We start from the raw sequence: 25675 nt of genomic DNA on the forward strand, positions 1-25675 counted from the left end.
GTCCCATTTGGCCCTCCATAGTTAGCATGCCACTAGAAAATAGGCCCTGCCGGCCACCGTATCATTTCCCTAAAACTATGCAAACATTTGAGATCCTAGTAAGACTGGTGCTTCCCATCTGGCAACGCTGTGGCCACATCATGTCGTCAACAGAGAACAGTAATGCTAAACTCAATTCCTTCCACTGATTTGAGTTTGGTTTTACGAGTCACTCACTCAAAGGAATCGGGTACTCAAGTTACATGTGCAGAAGTCGCGTATTCAGAGCAAGTTTTTTACACCATGACGAGTTTTGAACGACTCGTTCATGACTCGCCCCTCCCAACAACACCTGTGGACCAGGAAGTACACGACTGGAAGCAACGCTCTCTTCACACCTTATACACCGTTAGACTGATGAAAGTCATTCGTAGATATGTCCTCAAATTCTTTGAATGCTGTGCTGGTGTTCTTGATACTGAGTGGAAACCGAGGTAAATGAGTTGTTTTTGTCTTGTAACATATTTCTTATCAGCCGGGGATCAGAGCTCCGTGGTTTCGATTTCACTTGCGTACAAAGATGGCGAATGTATTAAGATTATCCAATTTCTACAAAATATTGTAACCAAGTGTACATTTATGATGACGTACCCCAGTTTTCAAACTATATAAAACATAACACACACAGGCTATACATGTATGTGAATATAATGTCTTTAGCATTGTGTAATCCTAATATACCTTGTCCAGTGGGTCTGGCTGTGCTCAACGCCCCAAGAAATGTCCGTCTAACTTCCATGAACATGAATTTGGTGCTGAGATGGGATTCACCTGAGGATAATACAAGTGGCATTCTGTACACCACTGAGTACAAGTAAGTCACTTCTATTTAAGCACACAGCAACACACCATAATAACAATTTACTTTGTAAGACATGTGCATTTATAGTGTCAATATGTCAGACTTCAAAGTCTTGGGCTATGTTCTTACTGCAAGTCAATTTCCATCAGCACGGTGGTAGAGGGGTATTAGTACATCTGCCTCACAATACGAAGGTCCTGAGTAGTCTTGGGTTCAATCCCGGGCTCGGGATCTTTCTGTGTGGAGTTTGCATGTCCTCCCCGTGACTGCGTGGGTTCCCTCCGGGTACTCCGGCTTCCTCCCACTTCCAAAGACATGCACCTGGGGATAGGTTGATTGGCAACACTAAATTGGCCCTAGTGTGTGAATGTGAGTGTGAATGTTGTCTGTCTATCTGTGTTGGCCCTGCGATGAAGTGGCGACTTGTCCAGGGTGTACACCGCCTTCCGCCCGATTGTAGCTGAGATAGGCTCCAGCACCCCCCGCGACCCCAAAGGGAATAAGCGGTAGAAAATGGATGGATATTAGGGATGGGCGATATAGCCTAAGACAGTGTTTTTCAACCACTGTGCCGCCGCACACTCGTGTGCCGTGAGATAGTCTGGTGTGCCGTGGGAGATTACCGTATATTACCAAATAAACGCCCTTGTGCAAATAACCGCCCATGTCCTAATAGCCGCCCGGGGTCTGACCCCATTTTGTGAATTAACCGCCTCTTCCTAATAATCGCCCATGTCCAAATAGCCGCCCGTGGGCTGTTATTTGCATAATTTAGAATAAAATCATATTGATTTCATTAAGCCCAATTTATAAGCTAAAAGGAAAAGCAAAGGTGCAGTAATTCTGGTCATTACGGTAACAGCAGACGTTACATGGGGATTCTGGGTAATCAACATATTGCGATGGGTCACCGCATATAGCGTAACACACACTCAACGACAACAACAAACCCACGAGGAAAAGTTTCAGCATGGCAAGCAACAGTAGCAGTGAGTTGAATGAACAGGATACCGGTATGCCACAACTGTTGGATGGGAATACTTTAAGGGGGAAGAAGAACAGAAAGTTTGACTTAAAGTTCAAGCTAGCGGTTGTGAAGTATGCGGAGCAGAATTCTGGTTTGGCAGCAGCCAAAACGTGTACGAGAATGGAAACAAAAAAAGGGAGAACTACTATCTCAGTCGGCAATCGATGGAAAACGGGCTCGCTTATCTGGTGGAGGTAGGAAGAAAGTGAGCGACGAGCTTGATGCTAATTTGTGTCAGTGGATACATCACGTATCATTTAAAACTTGGAGTACTGTAGCCTTTATTTTATTTAAGTGACAGTGTTATTGTTCTGTTTTGATGGTGGGTTTTATACTTGAGTACTTGGTACCATCATTTTATTTTTCCCGGTAGGCTGCTTTATTTAAAAAGTTTATTTATTCCATGGTATTCTATTTGACAATTGTTGCACTACTGTCATGTTGAGGCCTTGTTGATCTCTTGTCTTTTAATAGCCTACCTCATGTTGATCTCTTGTTTTTTTGTTTGTATGTTTACAATAGCTTTTACATTTAAAGTTTTTTGTACGAAAAAAAATACTGGACAGTAACTATTGTAACCAAAAAATGGCCTGGTGCAGGCTGGTGCAAAAATATATAAAAGCCTTGTGCAAATAACCGCCCATGTCCTAATAGCCGCCCGGGGTCTGACCCCATTTTGTGAAATAAACGCCCGGGTTACTATTTGGTAATATACGGTATGTAATTTCACCAAATTGGGTTAAAATATTTTTTTGCCAACCAGTACTGTATTTTCTGCACTATAAAGCGCACCGGATTATAAGGCGCACCTTCAATGAATGGCCTATTTTAAAACTTTGTTCATATATAAGTAGGGATGCAACAACTAATCGATTATCAAAATAGTTATGCTATGCTATGCGCATGCGCGGAGGCTTTTTTTTTAAATTGTTTTATTTTTTTATAAACCTTTATTTATAAACTACAACATTTACAAACAGCTGAGAAACAATAATCAAAGTAAGTACAAAAACAGTACAAAACAGCGCCAGGGCGGCGCTGAGTCTACGTCTCATGAGGTGGAGGTAAGCTCGCCAATGATGTGTCATGTGCAGCTCACGTGACGACATTGTCTCCTTTGCTGGAAACATTCGAAAAATGGCGCAGGAAAACAGTACGGATAGTTTAGCGGAGAAACATCTTGAGGTTATTGCTTCAATGGAGAAAAGTGTACGACCTAAGTCATACTTGCCAACCCTCCCGGATTTTTCGGGAGACTCACGAAATTCAGCGCCTCTCCCGAAAACCTCCCGGGACAAATTTTCTCCCGAAAATCTCCCGAAATTCCTGAGTCCGCTAACCCACAATATAACCAGCATACCTGCCCAATCACGTTATAACTGTATGGATGATGGAGGGCGAGTTCTTGGTTTCTTATGTGGGTTTATTGTTAGGCAGTTTCATTAACGTCCTCCCAGCGCGGCAACAACACACAACAACAGCAGTCACGTTTTTGTATACCGTAAAGCAGTTCGTCTGCCGTAAACAGCAATGTTGTGACACTCTTAAACAGGACAATACTGCCATCTAGTGTTATGTGTGTGTATATGTGTAAATAAATGAACACTGAAATTCAAGTATTTATTTTATTTATATATATATAATAAAATTAATATATATATATATAATAAAATTAATATATATATATATATACGTATATATATATATATATATATATATATACATATAATAAAATAAATATATATATATATATATATATCGCTAGAATTCACTGAACGTCAAGTATTTGTTTATATATATATATATATATATATGTATGTGTGGGAAAAAAATCACAAGACTATTTCATCTCTACAGGCCTGTTTCATGAGGGGGGGTTCCCTCATGAAACAGGCCTGTAGAGATAAAATAGTCTTGTGATTTTTTTCCCACACATACATATATTGCGCTCTACTACGGTATCGAGCACTATTTTTTGGATAACCTTATTAAGACATATATATATATATATATGAAATACTTGACTTGGTGAATTCTAGCTGTAAATATACTCCTCCCCTTTTAGCCACGCCCCCGACCACGCCCCCCCTCTACCCCGACCACGCCCACCCCTCCTCCCCTCCCCCCACCTCCTGAAATCGGAGGTCTCAAGGTTGGCAAGTATGCCTAAGTCGTCAAAAGTGTGGGAACACTTTACTTTAAAGACTTCAAAGAAGACCGTTTCCTGCAAAATGGCACGGAAGTACAACATTGCTTCAGGAGCACCTGAAGAGGAAACATGTTGGAGCCATGGATGAAGGGAAGAACTCACAGTACGTATCTTTTTAAGTCCATAGTGGCAACAAGCATTCATGAGTTCAGCTTTTTTGTGAGTAACGTTAACGTTATGCCTTCGTTGCAACGCGGGGCTGATAATGTGTCTCCGGCACATTTGACTCCGTTTTGAGGGAGAAAACGCACGGTTACCAATTTCTAAATAAACGTAACGGACAGAAATATCTCAGGTTGGTTTCATAATGGATCGATGTAGCCGGGCCCGATAAAGCTAAATAAATATATTTAGATTTGAGTGACGCTTTAGTATAACTAAACGTTATGAAGGTGCTGGAATATTTCATGTTATTATTCAGAGGCAGCCTAAAATGAATCCTTTATTATTCACAACAGAAACGTGTACAATATCTGATTCAGTTCTGATCTGATGAGTTACATTTCTGTGTTATTATTGGTGTATGCTGCACCCTCAATGTCCAGAACATGGTGCCAGTATGCTGTTTTTTTTTCAATAAAATACTGGAAAGGATAGAAATGTAGTTTGTCTCTTTTATCCGATTATTAATCAAAGTAATAATCGACAGATTAATTGATTATCAAATGAATCGTTAGTTGCAGCCCTATATATAAGGCGCACCGCATTATAAGGCGCATAGAATAGAAGCTACAGTAGAGGCTGGGGTTACGTTATGCATCCATTAGATAGAGCTGTGCTAAAGGGAATGTCAACAAAACAGTCAGATAGGTCAGTCAAACTTTATTAATAGATTACAAACCAGCGTTCTGACAACTCGGTTCACTCCCAAAATGAATAAACAGCTGTTTTATTATTTTCCCCGATGTAAAGTCAGTGACATGGTATTTTGTTTATCATTTAACAACAGCAAGGTATAACATGTAGTGCAACATTTATATCACATAGTGGAGGGGAACTTTTCCTCAATTCAATAAACACGTAAAAACAGTCTGATACTGTTACGGTAAATCAAACGTTAGTGCAATCACAATATAGTAACACTCGAAATAGTACAAAGCAATAACAATATATCAATTGCTCAAACGTTGCTCAAACGTTAATGTCACACAACACAACACATAAAATAAACATGTAAAGCTCACTTTATAAAGTTATTCCTCATCCACGAATCCCTTGAATTCTTCTTCTTCAGTGTCCGAATTAAACAGTTCTCTCGCTGCTGCTCTATTCCCGTGTTCTACTGCGTGACTGATCGCCTTGAGTTTAAACTCTGCGTCGTAAGCGTGTCTCTTAATAGGAGCCATTTTGGGGTCTTTACATAAACGCACAAATGGAAATGAAACGGCACGCCTCGCGCAGTCATATCCCAGCATGCACCGTACGCTTCTTCTTCTACGGGGGAAAATTAAGTCGGCGGCTGCTAACCGTAGTTGCGAGACCTGTTGTGGCTCAATATTGGTCCATATATAAGGCGCACCGGATTATAAGGCGCACAGTCAGCTTTAGAAAAAATTGGAGGTTTTTTAGGTGCGCCTTATAGTGCGGAAAATACGGTAATTATAATCCACAAATAATGTGCCGCTGTTGAATGTCTGTACTGTCTGGAGCTCGGTAGAGTAACTGCAATATTCTTCCATATCAGTAGGTAGTTAATTGCTTTGTAGATGTCGGGAACGATGACGATGGTTTGTCGTGATCACAATATGCAGGCGACAGCTGGCGACAGTGTGCAGTTAAAAAGGTATCTAATGCTTAAACCAAAAATAAACAAAAGTGACTGGCCCTTAGAAAGGGCATTGAAGGTTAGGGAAGGCTATGCAGAACAAAACTAAAACTGAACTAGCTGCAAAGTAAACAAAAACAACTTAAATAGTCTTGATTGCTAAATACAAAGCAGGTGTGGGGAATAGCGGTCAAGGAAGACATGAAATTGCTACAGGAAAATACCAACAAAACAGGAAAAGCCACCAAAATAGGAGTGCAAGACAAGAACTAAAACACTTAGCACAGGAAAACATCAAAAAACTCAAAATAAGTCTCAGAGTGACGTGACAGGTCGTGACAGTAGACCTACTTTGAGACAAGAGCTATAGTGATGCATGTTGGGTGACGGTTTAAAGTCATATCCAACAATTGTGACAACAACTTTTTACAGTCAATATTAGCTGCTGAGTTTCATTTTTGTATGTTTTCTGCTGGTGGTGTGCCTCCGCAGTTTTTAAATAAAAAAATCGTGTCTTGGCTCAAAAAAGATTGAAAAACACTGCACCCGGTCCGGAGCCGCAAAAAATTAAAAGCCTTATATAAGTGTTATAATGAAGGCAACACATGATGTAAGTGCCCATATTAGCCTACTATCAAAGGCTGACGCAAATCTTCGTTGACAGAAATGTTGTATTTTAATTTTCATTCTACACATTTTTGCAACATTGCAATCAATCATCCATCCATCCATCCATTTCCTACCGCTTATTCCACATAAGGGCAAGGAAAAACTCACAACCCAGTGGGATGTCAATGAGAATGACTATGAGAAACCTTACATTAGGAACATTGGAAATCATTAGTAAAATGGAGGCTTCTCACAGGATGAGATAACTTCTGGAAATTACTGGCTCAGAATGGCCAAAGGTATACATGTGTGTGTCCAAGTTTAAGGAAACAGCAGGCTGTCTTCTTCTAATGGATTTATTACAATCTTTGCCAGCTGGGTAACGTTTGCTGTGGTCTGGAACAACATGGCGCACAAATAACTATGAGAAATGCAGCCAATATTACATACATATACTGTGTCATGAGACATGCAAATATATACACAGAGGACATTAGTAAAGGAAATCAAATGAGCCCAAATATATTTACAAAAGAGGCTTAAAGATGAAATATGTACATACAGCTAGCCTAAATAGCATGTTAGCATCAATTAGCTTGTAGTCATGTGTCAAAAGGGTCAAAAACAAATTTAACAGGACCATGTAGTAAACTTCTGACCAGAACTGTGAATCAGGAGAGAAAGTCCAACTGGTTGGGCTCAAACAGCAGTTACTACATGACAATGTGACATAGCAGTAAGCATAATAGTCATGTATTTGATTTTTATAGTGCTTTTCTACACACTCAAAGCACTTAAAGTATTGATGTTTTCCCCACAGGACCTCTGTCGCAATGTACCATGTGGGTTGTGTCAACATTTCAACCCTTGAATGTGACTTCAGCAGCCTTAACATCCCCCTCAGTTTGTATGGAAGGTATACAGGCAGAGTGTGCGCACGACGAGGGATGGATATCTCTCCTTGGGTGGAAAGTAATAATATTACCATGGACAATGATTGTAAGTCAATTTTATTATTGTGTCTTATGTCTATTTAGTTAAAAGTTAAACATATCCAATTAAAAGATGCTCTACTTAATCTTTAAAATGAGACACAGTGTCTTAAAAAACAAATGTTTTACTCTTACACTAGTTTCCTCTAGTCTAAATGTTATGTTTCAGACGATTTAGACCAGGGGTCGGCAACCTTTACCACTCAAAGAGCCATTTTGACCCGTTTCACAAATTCAAGAAAAAAATGGGAGCCACAAAACTCTTTTGAAATTTAAAATGAAATAACACTGCATACAAAGGTTTTTTTTGTGTTTTTTGCTATGTATAAACCAGACACACGGCCCGCGAGACGTTATTTTGCAGCCCGCACCTTAATATTAAAATTTTATGTTAGCGCGGCCTGCAATTTTTATATGAATGCCGCTTGACAGCGTCATACTTGCCAACCCTCCCGATTTTTCCGGGAGACTCCCGAAATCCAGTGCAACTATTCTATCGGATGTCTGCTGATTTTTCACCCTAACAACAATAATGAGGATGTGCTGTGATGGCACTGTCCTTAGCGCCCTCTACAGCCTGTACTAACAGCGTGCCAGCCCAGTCACATGTTGTATGAGGCTCCTGCAGACACACGTGAGTGACTGCAAGGCATACTTACTCAACAGCCATACAGGTTACACTGAGGGTGGCCGTATAAAACAACTTTAACACTCTCACTAATATGCACCACACTGTGAACCCACACCAAAAAAGAATGACAAACACATTTCGGGAGAACATCCGCACCGTGAGACAACATAAACACAACAGAACAAATACCCAGAATCCCATGCACTCCTAACTCTTTGGGCTACATTATACACCCCTGCTACCACCAAACCCCGCCCCCCTCCAACCCTGCACCCCCCACACATCAACCCCCTCGCCCCCCTCCGTGCGTCGGTTGAGGTGGGCGGGGTTGGGGGTGGGGGGCGGGGTTTGGTGGTAGCGGGGGTGTATAATGTAGCCCAAAGGAAGTACATGTTCAACCCGCAGCACCTGCAGTGAGGAATCTTGTCCAAAAGATGGAGCCATAGCACAAACAATAACACACCTTTTAGGTGTCTGTGTTCTATTAAAACTATTTGTTGAATAAAAAACATTATGGTCGTTAGCAAAGAAAAATCAATGAATTAGCCGCACCGTTTTATAAGCCGCAGGGTTCAAATCGTAGGAAAAAGTAGCGGTTTATAGTCTGGAAAATATGGTAGTTATAAGTGAAGAAGTGCTTAAAAGACCAGCTGCCCCCACTAGGCTATGTTCACAGTGCATGGTAGGATGTCCAAATCTGACTTTTTTTGTTGTCAAATCCGATCTTTTTATGTATTTGTTCACATTACAAACATTTTTTATGCCTAATGCATGCAGCCATGACGTTACACATGCTACAGTGTTTATGAAAGTAAACATGGCTCCAATTCAAGTAAGTCTCAGTCCTGGCGCATTTGTGGAAAATTCAAGGATATTGCGCAATCAAAAGTCAACATTTTCTGAACAAAATTAATGTGTGTAGAAGATTAGGAAGGAAGAGGAGAAGCATTTTGGCTCTTGCAGTTTGTGGAACATGGGCGAGCGAATGGTGGAACATTGACATGAGTTCCTTAAACATATTATTTGTGCCTGTTTTTCTGCTTATTTGGCAACTAGTTATTTTGCAACAGTCTATTTTGGCGAAGGATAATGACACTTATCACTTTTTGATGACATATTGGTCGGATGAACGCGACCAAAGCTTTCAGGGTGAGTCGCATTTGATACATATCCAATTTATATCCACATAGGAAAGAGACCTGGGTTGGATTTGAAAAAAAAATGGAATTGCGCTGTACACTGACCTGCAGTGTGAATGTAGCCTAAGTAGGTGGTATTTGCAAAGAAGTCAATCAGGTCTACACTATTTGAGACATCTTATCATTGTCATTTTCATTTGTGTTGTATGACAATAAAGTTCCTTGAATTCTTGAAAATCCTAATTACATATTTTATTTTTTTCTTTAGCCATAATTGGGTCACCCAATGTCGTGCTGTTTTCCAATGGGGCTACAATTGAAATTGCCATTAAAGATCCAGCGTTTGCAGTCTCAGAACTCAGGGATGTCTACAGCAGTGCTACTTACAACGTCACTTACTGGAAAGATGGCCGGAACGAAAAGGTGAGGTCATTATGCTTAGAATTGTGACTCATTGATGAAGTGTGTTTTATGGACAAAAACACACTTCACATTAATTCCAGTAATGCTGAAAATATATCAATATCAGCTTCAATAATACATGGCTTTTTTAAAAGGATAAATACAAATAGTTGCTTGCAAAAGACGTGCTAAATGCCAACTGTGCTGTGAAACATTTGACTTTTTAAAAATAGAGAAACGATGCTGGTTAGCCACCTAAAAAGTGAAAAAGCACGAAACTGTCGCCACAGTTGCTCGCGGCGCAATACTTATAGGTGAGTTTATAAACGCTGATGCTGTGACGACAGCCAGCAACCTTACTATAGTTTGTTGAAATGTACAAGTGAAAAATGTAATAATATGCAAAAGTTCATTCATGTCAGCAATTAAACTTCACACAACTTACCGTGATGTAAATTAATTACAAGCCAAGTGAGATATGTATTTCTTATCATTTTGATATTGATGGAAGAACCCCAAATTTCCGGAAATTTTTAATTTGAGGTTTTTTATAAGCTGTAAGCCATAACCATCTAAATCAAGGCTGGAAATATATTGAGTTGAATGTTATGCGCCTATGTCAGGGATATTCAACTAAATTGTTTTGGGGGCTGCCTTTTCAAAACTCCTTTTACTATTAGTCTTATTTTGTATATTCCGGTGAACCTCTACAGTAGACAATTGTTTTTGTTTACTTTGTCAGAGTTACAGGAGTGCTCTGCTGTGCTCTGTGAGTTAGTATCTCTATGAAATAATATCTACTGACTGCAGCTTGGGTAAACAAGCTACATCAACAACTTGGTTACATTAATACTATTAATATAAAAAAAGCGTAACTGCCAACAAGGAAATTAATTAAAGGGGTGCCTGTAGAGTGGAAAAACGAGTTGCCTCTATATTGAAGCTGTTATCATATATATCTGATTTATGACACCGAAAGACTTACAAAATTTGTGAGTAAATAGATATGATCAAAATAGTATCAATCTCACAGAGATTCCCGAGCCATTTTGAGATGGAAGGAACGATGAAGCCACTCACGTGATCGTGTGACGTAGAGGTAGGAACCGCAGATCCCTTTCCCACCAACCACAATGCAAATCATGCAGTTGTGAGAGCCAACAAGGATTATTTTGGGAAATATTATGATCCAGAACCTTATATTTTTTATCTTAATCGATGACGACTGATAGGATGTTCATATCTTCCCATTGAGATTGATTAATCTTGACCCACACGAAGGGTTAACAAAGAAAAGTCTCCCTGAAGACACCGTCTTAGGTTGTGTGTGTATGAATTGAATATCACAGATGAAAAAAATTCTAGATTTATGGCTAAATTCTCCTATTATCCAGATGAAAGGCACGATTTATAATCTAGATTAACATTAACGAGTCGAGACGCGATGATGCGGGAGCAGCAGGACATCGCTGCAGCAGAGAGCTACTAAGCTGTCTGTATCATTGCACGGCTAAAAATAGTTTGTCTGCATTAGCGCTTGTAATAACAACATCGCGAATATTTGGTTAATATTGGTCACGATATGAATAAAGAGTATTGTTGGTGGGTTTTGGATGCATTTTTTTGAGGGTTTTGTAAGTGAAATAGAGAACCCCATTGACTACATTGTTAACAGACTTTTTGTGTATTTATTTATTTACAACTAAGAAACCATAAAAAAGAAAAACATATGTGTTCATGTCTTACATAAGGATTGTGAATGATAGACAGCACATCACTGTCTAATTTTGGTGTTTTGACTGATCTGATACAAGGGTCAGAGTGCAGAAGCATTACTCCAATGACATCAATCTCCGGAAATAGCTCAAGCTATTCGTAGCGGAAAATTAAAAATGGTTCACTGAATTTGTGGCATTTTGTGATGTTTAAACGCTGTTTTTACATACAGTACTTTTGCGGATTGTAAATACGATTGGATATGGTTTAATGGATACAATGAAACACAATTACCACCACCAGGTGTGAATGATTGATGGGTTCTACATGTAAAGCGACTTTGGGTACTTAGAAAAGCGCTATATAAATCCCAGTTATTATTATTATTATTATTACAATTAAGCATATCAAGTCAACTTGTTTTTCCACTCGACTGGTACTTTAAGAAATGCCTCAATGATGTATTTCACATACTTGGACCCCAGTTTTTATGTTAGTGTTTTTAAGAATTTGTTGCAAAAATGTTTGTCCGGGACAAATTTTGAAAATAAATCGGGGGGCTGGTATTGTGTCACTCCGAGCCGCCAATTGATTAGCCCTGGCCTATGTCATATATTAGTTTCACCTTGTAATTGTTATTGCTGAAATAAACAAACCTTTGCACGATTTTCAAATTTTGTTTTTGTTTTACCTGTTTCTGTGGTGAGAACAAGTGTGCCTATGTCTGCACTTTTGGGCTTGTTCTGCACTTTAAAAATACTCTTACTGTCATTGGTGTCCCAACAATTTGTCTAGCAAATGGATTTACAGTATACGTGAGTTTGGACTAAATATGTTGGAACTGAAATATGAAAAGATGTGCCTGTATGGGGATTTCTTTTGTTTTAGAAAGGCACTATCTATTTCACATGTGAACCTAATTCTACTTACGATTCAAGGAACTTAATTGTCATACCAGCACACAAGAGATGGCACGAAATTTAGTACCCGAGATCCCAGATTTAGCACAGTGAATACCACAAGAACAATAGTATGTATTTAATAATGTAGTATTAGTAGATATGGCCCGATCAGGGATTTATGCTGTCTATTCCAATACCGATACCAATCACATGTACTAACTGTAAATTGTTCTATTTATTTTTGGTGAGTACTATTGACAATTTAGAAATATCAACACAATATTTAAACTAGTTCCTTATTCTGTTGTATTACATACAAAAAAGTCATTAGCACACAATAACTAAAATTAAAGTAAAAACTACTAAACCACTACTTATTTAAAGTACCAGTAGAATGGAAAAACAACTTGACTTTATATGCTTAATTGTGTGTCATTGTATCCATTGAAACCATTTCCAATTATATTTCAAATCCGCAAAGTATGTGAAAAAACATCTAAAGACGGCCATTTTAAATATTCCGCTACGAATGTCTTTGGCACTTTCCTTAGATTCGAGGTGGATGACGTCACAATGGGAACGCTTCTGCACGCTGACAATAACAGCAGATCAGTCACACTGGAAATATGCAAAAATTAGACAGAGAAGTGCTCTCTATCATTAACATGTTTAGCACCATCCTAATACTTGATATTAATGATACTTGATTTGCTGTAATAAAGGTATTTATTATTAACTTATATGCACTGTGTATAGTTATATACAAGTAACTGCTAGCTAGTCAACCGGAAGACTAAAAATAAATACACTGTCAGCCAGAGGAAATCGTCGCTTGTGATCGCCATTAAAAAGCATTAATTGGCAATGGCAAACGCATACATTTTCATAAAAACCGACCCAAGTATTAGTGTTACGATAATTTTGTTTCGGTGCTCCCATTGAGATTAGATCATTTATTTTGGTCATATAAATTCAGTAAAATGTTTTGGAGAAGTCATGAAAAGTCATTGATAAAAGTGTTCGAACCGTCAAAATAGCAGATCCAAAGTATAAGTTTGTAAAGAGCATCAGCTTCTCTCGTTTTGAAATTCAGCTTGAAATCCAGCTTTGTATTCGTTATAGCAAACCCTATGATGATGATATCAACAGGAGATACTATATAAATCTGGATTCAAAAGTCACAAAGTATCTCAGAAATATTTATTTTTGTCAGGTTTGGATTTATACTCAGTTATTTTACCATTTGAAAATGACAATATAAGATTACATTTTAAAGACTAAAGAATATTCTATTTTCTGATCAGCTAAAAATGTTGTCTGCTTATAAGTGCCCTCTTTTTTTTCCTTCCCCTATAGTGGCTTTATCATCAGCGGTAGATTTAACCAAGTCCACACTTCTTTGCTTCTCACAGGCAATAAGCATAATCAATGTACTGCAAAACAGAGTGGTTTTGAACAAACTGGACCCCTGGACGAAGTATTGTGTTAAGGTCCAAATCAATGCAGAGGGGAACTCCAAGGTCAGCAAACCAAGCAGTACTGTTTGTGAGAGCACCACCACTGGTTAGTGTCTTTTTTCTGCATATATTGTATATCAAGTTCTTTATTGTTTGTTTTTTATATATATGTTTAACTAGGGCAGTGTTTCTCAAATAGTGGGTCGTAAATGTCAGAGAGCTGAGTTTTCAAAACGTCTTGTCCATTGTCTCCATCTCAAAAATATGTTAGTTGAATTCAATTCTATGGTTAAGGTGGCCAGAGTCTTTTATTTTGCAAATCTTATAACCGCCAATTAAATAAATCCAAGGGTCGTTTTCGACACCATAAACTACATTACTGTTGCACAACCACCAGCTCCACCTTTGTCTTCTGATAAGGACTGCAGTGATTTGTTTGATGTTTCTGCCAGTTGCCAATGTCGAGGCCAATTCAATACCACCATCCATCTATTCCCTACTTACTCCACCCCAACAACAGCCATTTTTGATCAGTTCTGACTCGTTTCCTTAGAAGACTTAGCAGATCTTGTGCATACAATGAACATTTCTTCTAGTCCATTAGACATCCTGCTCACAACTGTGTTAATTTTAGCACTAGTGGTATATCCCTGCTCTTCATAATCAATTGCTCACTGGTTTCCATTTGTGTTCCATCCAACTTCAAGCAGGCAGTTCTTTAGCCTCTTCTCAAAAAGCCAAACCTTGACCCCTCTGTTCTTAGCAACTATTGGCCCATCTTCAAGCTGCCCTTTCTGTCTAAAATTTCTTAGAAAAATTGTAGAAAAACCAGTTAGTCTCAGCTTTAAATCAACACCATATATTTTATAATTTTCAGTCCAGTTATCGTCAGTTACATTTCACAGAAACTGCTCTACTCAGGGTCTCCAATGACATGATCAATACTGTTTCTGCTCTATGTCAGTGCGGTCTTTGACACTGTTGACCATCAAATCCTTGTGGACCGGCTGAAGGACTGGGTGGGCTTTTCATGGAAAGCCCGCCAATGGTTTAAATCATATTTGGTTGATAGATCTTTATGTATGGCTGTTGGCCCTCATAAGTCAGTGTCTGTCCCCCTCTCTTGTGGGGTGCCCCATGGTTCAGTTTCGGGGCCTATCTTTTTTACCCTATACATGCTTCCACTCAGGGATGTCATTAGACATTTTGAATATATCTCATACCACATGTACGCTGATTACCTTCAGTTATATTTCTCATTTAACTCTGATAGACCACATGAAATTAATATGCTAAATGATTGTCTGACTAAAGTTAAAGACTGGATGGCTAGTAATACTCTTCAGCTGAATGCTGCCAAAACTGACGTGTTAATTATTGCCCCTGACACTACACTGTACTCAATGGCCAAGCACCAGCTTCCTTGATAGATCTGTCTTTTTCACTGTCCTGTTAGGTCACTGCGGTCTGCTCACCGCTTTCTGCTTTTTGTACCTTGTGCAAAATTTAAAAGTAAAGGTGATAAAGCCTTTGAGTCAGTTTCCCCTAAATGGTGGAATACACTCCCTTATGAGCCGAAAGCTGTGTTTTCTGTTGACATTTTTGAAAGCCAGTTAAAACACATTTAAGTGTGCATTCCTATAATATTCAATTGCATGTTTTCATTCTAATTATTAATTTTATCATCATATTTATATTTTATTTTGCAATGTTTCTGTTGTTGCATTGTGTTGTATGTTTGTTTTGATTGTTGTATTTTAACCATGTGAAGCACTTTGACTATCTCTGTAAGAAGTGCTATATAAATAAAATGTACTTACTTACTCAACAAAAATGATTTTGACACCCATGTAATAAGGTATTTATTTAAGAATATACAGTAACTCACAGTGCTTTGTACAAATATATATTAGTATCGTATTTTTCGGAGTATAAGTCGCACCGGAGTATAAGTCGCACCTGCCGAAAATGCATAATAAAGAAGGAAAAAAACATATATAAATCGCACTGGAGCACTGCCAAACTATGAAAAAAACTGCGACTTATAGTCCCAAAAATACGGTAGTTAGTATTAGTAATACATTTGTAAATATTGGTAGGAATTCAATTAAGGGGGTCATGTAAAAACACTGTCCCTGACACATGTAATTTATGAAATAAAATAGTACCCTACTAGAGGATTTTTCTTTAAATGGCCATCTTTTTTTTGTTTTCTGATAACCTCAAGAGCCAAGGAAAATTCCATTTAAACAAAAGAAAAAGTTATCGAATGCCCAGATGAGCTGTAAAACGTTATTCTCAACGCATTCAATTGACCGCAACTGGACTGTTTGGTTTGTCTTAGAAGAAGTTTCGCCTCTCATCCAAGTAGGCTTCAACAGTTCATGTTCATAGACTTAAATTGGTCAGATCTCGTCCATTTGTAGTCTGTCTATATCTGTTCAATCTAAGTCTATGAGTATGAATTGATGAAGCCTACTTAGATGAGAGGCGAAACATCTTCTAAACAAACAGTCCAGTTGCGATCAATGCCCTGAGAATGCAATGACCTGGATTAATGAGAACATCCATAGATATGTAGAAAGTTATGTTATCCATTTCACCAGACAATGTTTATTAATGACGTCAATGCAAGTAGCATTGTCTCCCTCTACTCACACGTACATACTGTGCAGTACTGTTTGGCAAACATCGCATTAGAGACCGTGCACATAAACGGGGACTTCACATATAAGAGTGAAAAATGGGGAGACTGAGCTGTTATTGGAATTTTCCATACTACCATGGATTATTATCTCTGCGTTTTCAGGCTTCTCCGTGAAGTCACAGTTTTATGTATATACAGTACTAGCTCAAATTCAATCTCAGTACGTGTACATGTACTAAAATAGTCTTGACTGCCAAAATAGATTTTCTCCATTTTTCACACTTCACAAGTCCCTGTTTACTTGTGTGTTTACCTATTCTAATTTGTTAGATGGCCAAACCAAGTGTTTCAGCTTGTTTAGATGTGCGGGTAGAAGAACTACATACAGTACTTAGAGCTGTCATTGGTAGAAGCTGGCCAGTCAAATGGATAACATTGTCATGATCCCACATGACAATTTGGACATTATTATTAGTTTCCTGTATTTTGCATTATTTCCTGCCCAGCACTTTTGTTTTTCATTCCACTTCCTGTTTGCCTTTGTTTCTTAGCCACCTTACTTCAGACTTGAGCACCTGTAATTAGGGGACTCACTAGTCACTAATCAGTAGGCTTTTTTTGTCCAGAGGAGGGTGCTGAATCATTGGCTTTTGTGTCTTCAACGTTCCCTACTACACTACTTTTATGTTTTGCCCCAAAAAAGTTTTTTTAAACTGCTGCCTCTGCATCCTATAGTCCAGACTAACACCACCAAAGACAGTAACTGTAACAAACATAGCTTAAGCTGCTCTTACTGTATGTGTGGTTGCTGCGTAACATTACAATGCATGTTTATGGGACATCTGCTTTGGTTCTTGTGGTTATGGCACTCCTTAGAGACGTGGCCTTTAGTCCTTTTTACAGAGACTGGCGCATGCAAAGAAAGACTGCTCTGATGACCGTTTGATTATTGTATACAAGATGAATCTGGTTTACAATTGAAGAGTCAAAATTAAGGCGTCAACATACATTTTAAAACATTAGTTTCAACCGATTTTATGTAAGCAATTCAATAGTGGAAATAAATGTGTTTAGTATTAATTTATTATTAAGCAAAACAACTTAGAGTAGACTTTCCAAGATTCAAAATAAAATATGTGCTTTTTTTCTCCCTCTTTTAGTCGTCATTCATGTTTGTGGTAATAAACAAATATGTGCTTTCTTTACACAGAAGCGGCATCTCCATGGGTGCCAGCAGTGGTCACGTTTTTCATCATGACCTTGACAGCAACTCTCGTGGGGATTGCAGTGGTTTATAGAAAAATTATTTCCCATCTTCTTTGTCCACAAGATGCTCTGCCTTCGGTATGTATGTTTGTTTTTGTATAGCAAGTAGTAGATACTGAACAGAGCTGTGTATATAGCAAGTAACTTAATGTCTGGCAGACAATACTTTCACATACATGTATACCTCTACATTTGAGAGAGAGAGAGCCAATAACATTTACAAAACCACTGTCTATTCCGATATGATTTGACTAATTTTCTGTCACAACTCATCACCTTATCATACACAGTCGTCCTACATAGTGGAGACACATGTCAGGTTTGAGACCTGTTTTTCAGCAGTGAAAGGGTTTATCTGCAGGTCAGAGTCTACGAAAAGTCGTTAAAGTGTCTTGAAAAAGTATTCATACACTTTCAACTTTTCCAGGTTTTGTCATTTCACAACCACAATTGAAATTTGGGGATTTTACATGAAAGACCATCAAAAACCGGCACAAAATGTGAACTGTAAGGCGTTTAAAGCTCTGGAAATCTAATGCCCCAACCCTACTTTTATCGTCTCCCCAACTTAATTTCTGACCTGTTTGGACTTCATGATGTAGTTTTCTCCCTAAAATTCTTTTATCAAAGCTCAAAGGCTACCAAAGAAAAACTATATTTGTACTGAAATTAGATTAAGGCCATCTTTGACTAATCTTTTCAGTCAAATCTGATTATTTTTAGATTTTGCCCGAACTTTTACCACACTTTGGATTTAATATTCGGGGGTGCATTGTTTGTAAACTCTTTCGGTGCTGTCTTCCCTGTTGCTCTGTTGCTGTCAGTCGCAAATGAGAGCGACTGACAGAAAATGTAGATGTAATCATAGTAGTATCGACTAGATACTCTATTGTACTTGGTATCATTAGAGTGGATGTCAGGCTTAGATTCACCCATGGCATTTGTTTACATTCAGGCGTGCTAGCTTTTGTTAGCGGTGACGCCAGTGAGTTGCTGTATCCTCCTACGGTGTGTAGTAAAACATGTTTAGCTATTCTTCGTCTTGCATGAATGATACTTGTAATAAATTCATTTTATTTGTCACCATAGAGCGAGGATTAGTGATTTAGAAGTAGCTAAAACACTGCCGACTGCGGATGGATGTTCGCTGCTAGTCAGCTAGCCATGTCTTAAAGCACCTCTTCCTGTTATAACTTCACCTTTATCGTTAGTTTTTAGGCTAAATGCATCCATTCTCCCTATTCTGTCTATACACCGTGTCTGCTTGTAAGTACTGTGTGATTGTGCGCTGCTGAACATGCTCCTCTGCTCGTATACCCAGCAATGTCATGACGTGACGGCGCGCCGTCATGACCGTTAGAAAAATTTTAATACAAAACAATTGTGAACCGGTACTTTTCAAACAGTGTATAGTGCCATTTTTTTATTCATTAGTACCGCGATACTATACTAGTACTGGTATACCATACAACCATAATATTCACATAAAAATATGTGTATGTATACATGTATGTGCAGGCCTCAAATTTTTACTTTTTAAGGTCAAGGCAAGTGTTGCCTTAAAGGAGGGCTCATATTTTAGGGCACCAAGGCAAGTTAGAAGGACACCAAGGCAAACATTATTTTCTTTCGAGGCAGGGGCTCCGAAGCAGGCATGCATGCATGTGTGTATGCGTGTGTGTGTGTGTATTAGGGATGTCCGATAATATCAGACTGCCGATATTATCGGCCGATAAATGCTTTAAAATGTAATATCGGAAATTATCGGTATCTGTTTCAAAAAGGAAAATGTATGACTTTTCAAAACGCCCGTAGGAAGAAGTACAGAGCGCCAATAAACCATAGAGGCACTGCCTTTGCGTGCCAGCCCAGTCACATAATATCTACGGCTTTTCAAACAAACAAGTGAATGCAACGCATACTTGGTCAACAGCCATACAGGTCACACTGAGGGTGGCCGTATAAACAACGTTAACACTGTTACTAATATGCGCCACACTGTGAACCCACACCAAACAAGAATGACAAACACATTTCGGGAGAACATCCGCATTGTAACACAACATAAACACAACAGAACAAATACCCAGAACCCCTTGCAGCACTAACTCTTCCGGGACGCTACAATATAAACCCCCCCCAACCCCGCCCACCTCAACCTTCTCATGCTCTCTCGGGGAGAGCATGTCCCAAATTCCAAGCTGCTGTTTTGAGGCATGTTAAAAAAAAAAATGCACTTTGTGACTTCAATAATAAATATGGCAGTGCCATGTTGGCATTTTTTTTCCATAACTTGAGTTGATTTATTTTGGAAAACCTTGTTACATTGTTTAATGCATTCAGCGGGGAATCACAACAGAATTAGGCATAATAATATGTTACTTCCACGACTGTATACATCGATATCGGTTGATATCGGAATCGGTAATTAAGAGTTGGACAACATCGGAATATCAGATATTGGCAAAAAAGCCATTATCGGATATCTTGTGTGTGTGTGTGTGTGTGTGTGTGGGTGGGTGGGTGGGTTGGGTGTGTGTGTGTATGTATATATATATATATATATATATATATAATATATATATGATTAAAGACGTAACTGCACTTTTTGTCCATAAAGATAAAAGTAGTGTTCATGTATGAGTGCTGTGTTTAAACTCCCCTGAAGAGCAGGGAATCCTGTGAAACGGACATGTAGGGATGAAATAGCCTCCGTGTTTTTTATCCTGACCCAAGGATTAACTGCACCTCATTTACCCTGACCTGTTTGCCGTTTCTTTCCAGCCTCTATTGGCAACCTCCAACTCGTCCCACGACTGGGACATGCAGATCTCTCCCAATCCTGAGGAGATGTACAACTCAGTCAGAGTCATTGCAGTTCAGTAGTCTATGAAGTAAAAGGGAGGCCTTGGAGGAAGTGATGACCATCTTCTGCAGGAAGCGTGATCCTAAAGTACCATCCTTGTGATATGATATATAGCGACTCAAGGGACCACTAAAAAACCTTCTGCACACCTATCAAGACAAAGCAGCAAACCATTTCCACCCCTAAAAAGCTGAAGTCTGCAGTGTGGGAACATGTTGGTACTTAAAAAAGGACCAGGGAGTCATTGACGTCAATGGCTGACCCATTTGCAAAACTTGCCAAAAGGAAGTTGCTGCTAAAGAGTCTAATACGTCCAATATGGTGCATTACACGCCAAAGTAAAGGAAATACATAATAACTGAGTTAATTTATGTAAATGGAAAGTTACTTCAAGAAGAATTGAGTTGGTAAAGAGTTAAATATAAACATGGTACATGTCACTTACGATCAGTATCTAAGTGTTGAGTCAGTGTAAACAAACAGCAACAGGTACTCCTGTCAAAAGCCTTCATTCAGTGGCCATTTAATGTTAGAGATTACTTCTTCCTATCTGTGTTGAATAAACTATATGCATTATAAATGAATATAGCAAGTGTAAAACACTAACCTAACATAACATCAGTTTGTACAATACCAGCAGTATAACATGGGATCTAATTATGTGCATTTCAGTTATTATTACCACAGCATTAAATGTTTATATTTAAAAAGGAACAAATAGGCGTTGATGACATACAACACTTGGGTTTATTACTACTCACATGAGTAACATTTCCCCCTGGGGATTAATAAAGTGTATTTTATATTAATTGATCAATTTATTATAATAATAGTTGTTGTTTTTACTTTTTATTTTGTACTGTTATTATATTAATAATTACTGTATGGTTATTTATGTTAATAAATAACACATTAAAATCTCTAGAAATGTCTGTGATTTGATGTATTTTTTGTTGTGAAATTAATTAATGAATAATAAACGAAAAGCCAAGATTATTACTCAGACTATAATGGTAAAGTCAAAATCTATAATCGCTGCATCCCTTAGTTAGTTGTGTAGTTGATGTTTTACATTTCTTCTGCTTTTTGCTGTCTTTTGCATTTTCACCTGTGGTTGACTTGACTGCCCCCCTCCATGCCAGTGCTCCTTATTTTTGATACTCTGCTTGCACATTGCCAGCCTTCTCTGCATCCTGGGATCACAGCAACAACTGCAACCATGCGCCACCATGAAGAGATCATTATGCAAGGCTGACTTTCAAAACACTCAGCAACCAAAACCAAATAGCGAATGTGACAATAACTGCTTTTTTTTAATTTTCACGTACCACTAGACAGAGCCCGTGTACCACTAGTGGTATGTGTACCACAGTTTGAGAATCACTGATTTACATATTTTTCCATCTTCATTCATCCATCCATCCAAGTTTACACACACTCATTTAAATTGTGTGATTACAAATATGGTTTTGTTCGCCTAAAATCTGTTTGCCCTTTTTTATTCTTGTTATATTAATCATAAAGCTGACCCATTTTAGCTGTTCAAGTGAGTGGAATCTTATCTGATCAATAGAAAACAGTACCGTGGTTGATGGAGTGAAGTCATCTCTTACAAACTGTCCCGCAAGGATCAATTCTGAGGGCCAGTATTTTTTGTATATCGATGACCTCCTAAAATCTGCGAGGAAGTGGACATTCTACACCGACAACGTGATGATTCCGACAAATGGCAAAAATGAAGAAGCTGCTGCTATACTCTCTTTAGCTCTCAAACACACACACACACACACACACACACACTGTAATAGAATCTCACTGTATAGGGATGGCCCTGCTCGTACTGTAACTCTGCCCCTTAAAAGCAGTAAAAAATAAAATGTTTTTTTTTTTTTATTCTTGTGGTAAATATTAGATACATTGTGTTGACAAGCTTATGAGATGCAATGCAAGGGTAAACCAGTGTGACATTTTTTTTTAATGAGTGATAACAGTGACTTGTTTGCTAGTTGTTTAATGGTTTTAATCACTGTTGGTATTCTTATTCTTCTTGATATTGTCATTGATATTATTCATTTTTGTTTGACCTTTTTGATTTTGTTTTACTTCTCAATTGGTCTGTGGATTGCTATTTGGAGGGATTGGTTTGGAATTGTATTATTATTGTTTATTATTTTGTTGGACTGATTGATATTCTCTGTGATTTTTGGAATTATAATCGAGGGAAAAAGAAAAATAGGCAGTTAAAAAATAACGGAAGAAGGCCAGAAATAACAAAATACACTCCTTTGACTGATCATAAGGCTATACAGATTCACATCTCACTACATCCGTTTCACAATTGTCCAAATAAATCATACTGGAAACTCAATAGTTCGTATTTATGTCATAAAGCAGTTAAAATTAGGATTAAAGAACAGATACAATTTTTGGGAATAAAGCTAAGACCAAAAAAGATGTGGTAATTGGGAACTCCTTAAATATCCATCCATCCATCCATTTTCTACCGCTTATTCCCTTTGGGGTCGCGGGGGGAGCTGGAGCCTATCTCAGCTACAATCGGGCGGAAGGCTGGGTACACCCTGGACAAGTCGCCACCTCATCGCAGGGCCAACACAGATCGACAGACAACATTCACACTCACATTCACACACTAGGGCCAATTTAGTATTGCCAATCAACCTACCCCCAGGTGCATGTCTTTGGAGGTGGGAGGAAGCCGGAGTACCCGGAGGGAACCCACGCAGTCACGGGGAGAACATGCAAACTCCACACAGAAAGATCCCGAGCCCGAGATTGAACCCAAGACTACTCAGGACCTTGAGATAGGTAAATTTATTAGAAAATATTTCAGTAATCAGTAGCTAAGAAAAAGCGGTCTGAGGAAGAAAATGTGATTTCCATAATTACGGCATTATCCTCTATGGGAATAAGCGGTAGAAAATGGATGGATGGATGGATGTCCAGATAATATGTCAGCTGAAGAAAAAAAAAGGCTTTTAGAAAGTAAAGTAAAGTAGTTAAAATATATCAATCGAAAGAAGAAGGAGCCTTTGTAAGATCTAAGAGACAATGGTTGGAGGAAGGTGAACAGAACTTTGCTTTTTTCTTTCGATTACAAAAATCGCAGGCTAAAAATAACACCATTGGTCAACTGAAAATAAACAATATGGTTTGCAATGATGCAAAACAGATTGCAAATCATTGTTCTCAATTTAACAAAAAATTATACAGTAGTCAATACTGTGAAATTGATGTTTTGTTTATGGACGCCTTAATCAGAATCAGAATCGTTTTCTTGCCATTGTTTGAGAACGGGTTCACAAACTAGGAATTTTTCTTGGTGCAATCGTACAACATAAAACACATCTAACACAGATTTGGTAATAACAAAAGCTGTAACTGAGCTATCAGATCTTGTTATAGACTTAGAAGGAATTCAAAGGAGCTACTGTTAGGAGTTATTGTTCATGTGCCTGATGGCCGAGGGGAAAAAACTGTTCAGGTGGCGGGAGATGTGGGTCTGGATGGACCGTAGTCTCCTGCCTGAGGGGAGAGGGGAGAAGAGTCAGCTGTGATCCGACCCACACACCTCCTGGTCCTGGAGGAGAACAAGTCCTGGAGGGATGGGAGCTTGCAGCCAATTACCTTCTCAGCAGCATGTACGATGCGCTGCAGTCGATGCTTATCCTGGACTGTGGCGCCAGGGAACCACACGGTGATGGAGGAGGTCATGCAGGATGGACTCGATGATGGCTGAGTAAAACTGCACCAGCATCTCGGTCGGCACCTTAAGTTTCCTCAGCTGCCGCAGGAAGTACATCCTCTGCTGGTAACTGATAACTGATACTAAATCAGCAGAGCTGACCAAGAAATCTGTGACCGTCCTATCTGTCTTAAAAAAGTAGTGTAATCAGTTAATAGCTTAAAATATAACAAATCTCCTGGAGTGGATGGTATTGCATCTGAATTCCGTCAAATCTTTTCCGAGGAGCTAGTTCCCTTCTTACTAGAAGTTTTCTGTGATTATTCTGTGAATTATTGATACAGGTGTCCTTCCTCCAACTTTAACACAAGGCCTTATTAGTATTACCCTTATACCCAAACCAAACAAAGATTTGATAACTGGCATTCAATTAACTTTCTAAACAATGACTATAAGATTGTAGCTATTGTTTTTGCTAAAAGTTTAAAACTGGTTCTGGATGACATAATTGACAAGACACAGTCAGGATGTATGAGAGGGAGGCACATATCCAATAATATCAGACTTAAACTTGACACACTGGATCACCCAGAGGTAATCAATGAGGAAGGCTTCCTTCATTCCTTGGACTTCTACAAAGCCTTTGATACGATCGAGCATGAATTTATCTTCAAGACACTTGACAAATTTGGCTTCGGCAACTTTTTCTGCAAAACAATTAAGACTTTGTACTGCAATGGCAATAGCTCAATAAAGTTAAAAACTGGTTCATCTCCAAGGTTCGAATTAAAACGTAGTATACAGCAAGGTTGTCCTATTTCTCCATATCTATTTTTGTTAGCCACCCAATTGTTATCTGTTCATATAAAAACTGGTCATTTCAAAGGGATCTTGATACTAGACAGAGAAATAACTATCAGCCAACTGACTGATGACACAACACTCTTTTTGAAGGACTCTTCTCAAATTCCTCTTGCCTTGGATGAGATTTGTGTATTTTCTTTGGCTTCTGGTCTCCACTTAAAAGTTAAGTGTGAATTAATGGCTGTGAGCAGATGCGAAATGCTGTCTGTATGTAATATTCCAATTAAGGAGAGGATTAATTACCTAGGAATAATTGTTACTAAAAATCAGAGTTCTAGATCGGTCCTGAACTTTAATCCGATTGTAGAAAAAAACAAGAAAAGATTTAACCAATGTTTGCACAGAGATTTATCCTTAAAATAATAATAATAATAATGATTAGCTTTATTGTCTCCGGGGAGAAATTTGTTTTGGACATAAAGACACAGCGTTTAACACATACATACAGACAGTGAACAGTGTGCAGGTATATCAGTTAGTTATGAGATCACACAATTACACTCCCTCCGTATTGCACTATCCCAATATTACACTCGTTTTTATTGCATCCGGTTATTACAGTAGTTTTCTGTTAAGTGCTTTGATTGCCAGTGGGACAAAGGAAAATCTACACCTTGAGTTTGTATGTTGCTGTTGTAC

At 38.5% G+C, this 25675-nt stretch overlaps 1 protein-coding gene across 1 annotated transcript; it reads left to right on the forward strand.

The window, feature by feature from the left end:
* The first annotated feature begins 87 nt into the window (after positions 1 to 87).
* LOC133574324 (interleukin-10 receptor subunit beta-like) lies at positions 88 to 22699 on the forward strand. The gene is made up of 7 exons (XM_061926476.2): positions 88 to 473; positions 730 to 853; positions 7272 to 7450; positions 9482 to 9636; positions 13646 to 13796; positions 17548 to 17681; positions 20388 to 22699. Exons 1-7 carry the CDS (start codon positions 416 to 418, stop codon positions 20487 to 20489), a joined length of 903 nt encoding a protein of 300 aa, XP_061782460.1. The 5' UTR covers positions 88 to 415; the 3' UTR covers positions 20490 to 22699.
* Positions 22700 to 25675: the final 2976 nt, after the last annotated feature.

Source organism: Nerophis lumbriciformis, linkage group LG31, assembly GCF_033978685.3.
Source record: "Nerophis lumbriciformis linkage group LG31, RoL_Nlum_v2.1, whole genome shotgun sequence".
In the NCBI taxonomy this organism is placed as follows: domain Eukaryota; kingdom Metazoa; phylum Chordata; class Actinopteri; order Syngnathiformes; family Syngnathidae; genus Nerophis; species Nerophis lumbriciformis.

What these genes read in the sequence shown, in the direction of transcription:
- LOC133574324 (XM_061926476.2), top strand. Translation starts at nt 416, where the DNA reads ATGTCCTCAAATTCTTTGAATGCTGTGCTGGTGTTCTTGATACTGAGT. An exon ending in CTGTACACCACTGAGTACAA is followed by an intron (nt 854 to 7,271) that starts GTAAGTCACTTC and finishes TTTTCCCCACAG; the next exon opens with GACCTCTGTCGCAATGTACC. An exon ending in TTGTGAGAGCACCACCACTG is followed by an intron (nt 13,797 to 17,547) that starts GTTAGTGTCTTT and finishes TTCTTTACACAG; the next exon opens with AAGCGGCATCTCCATGGGTG.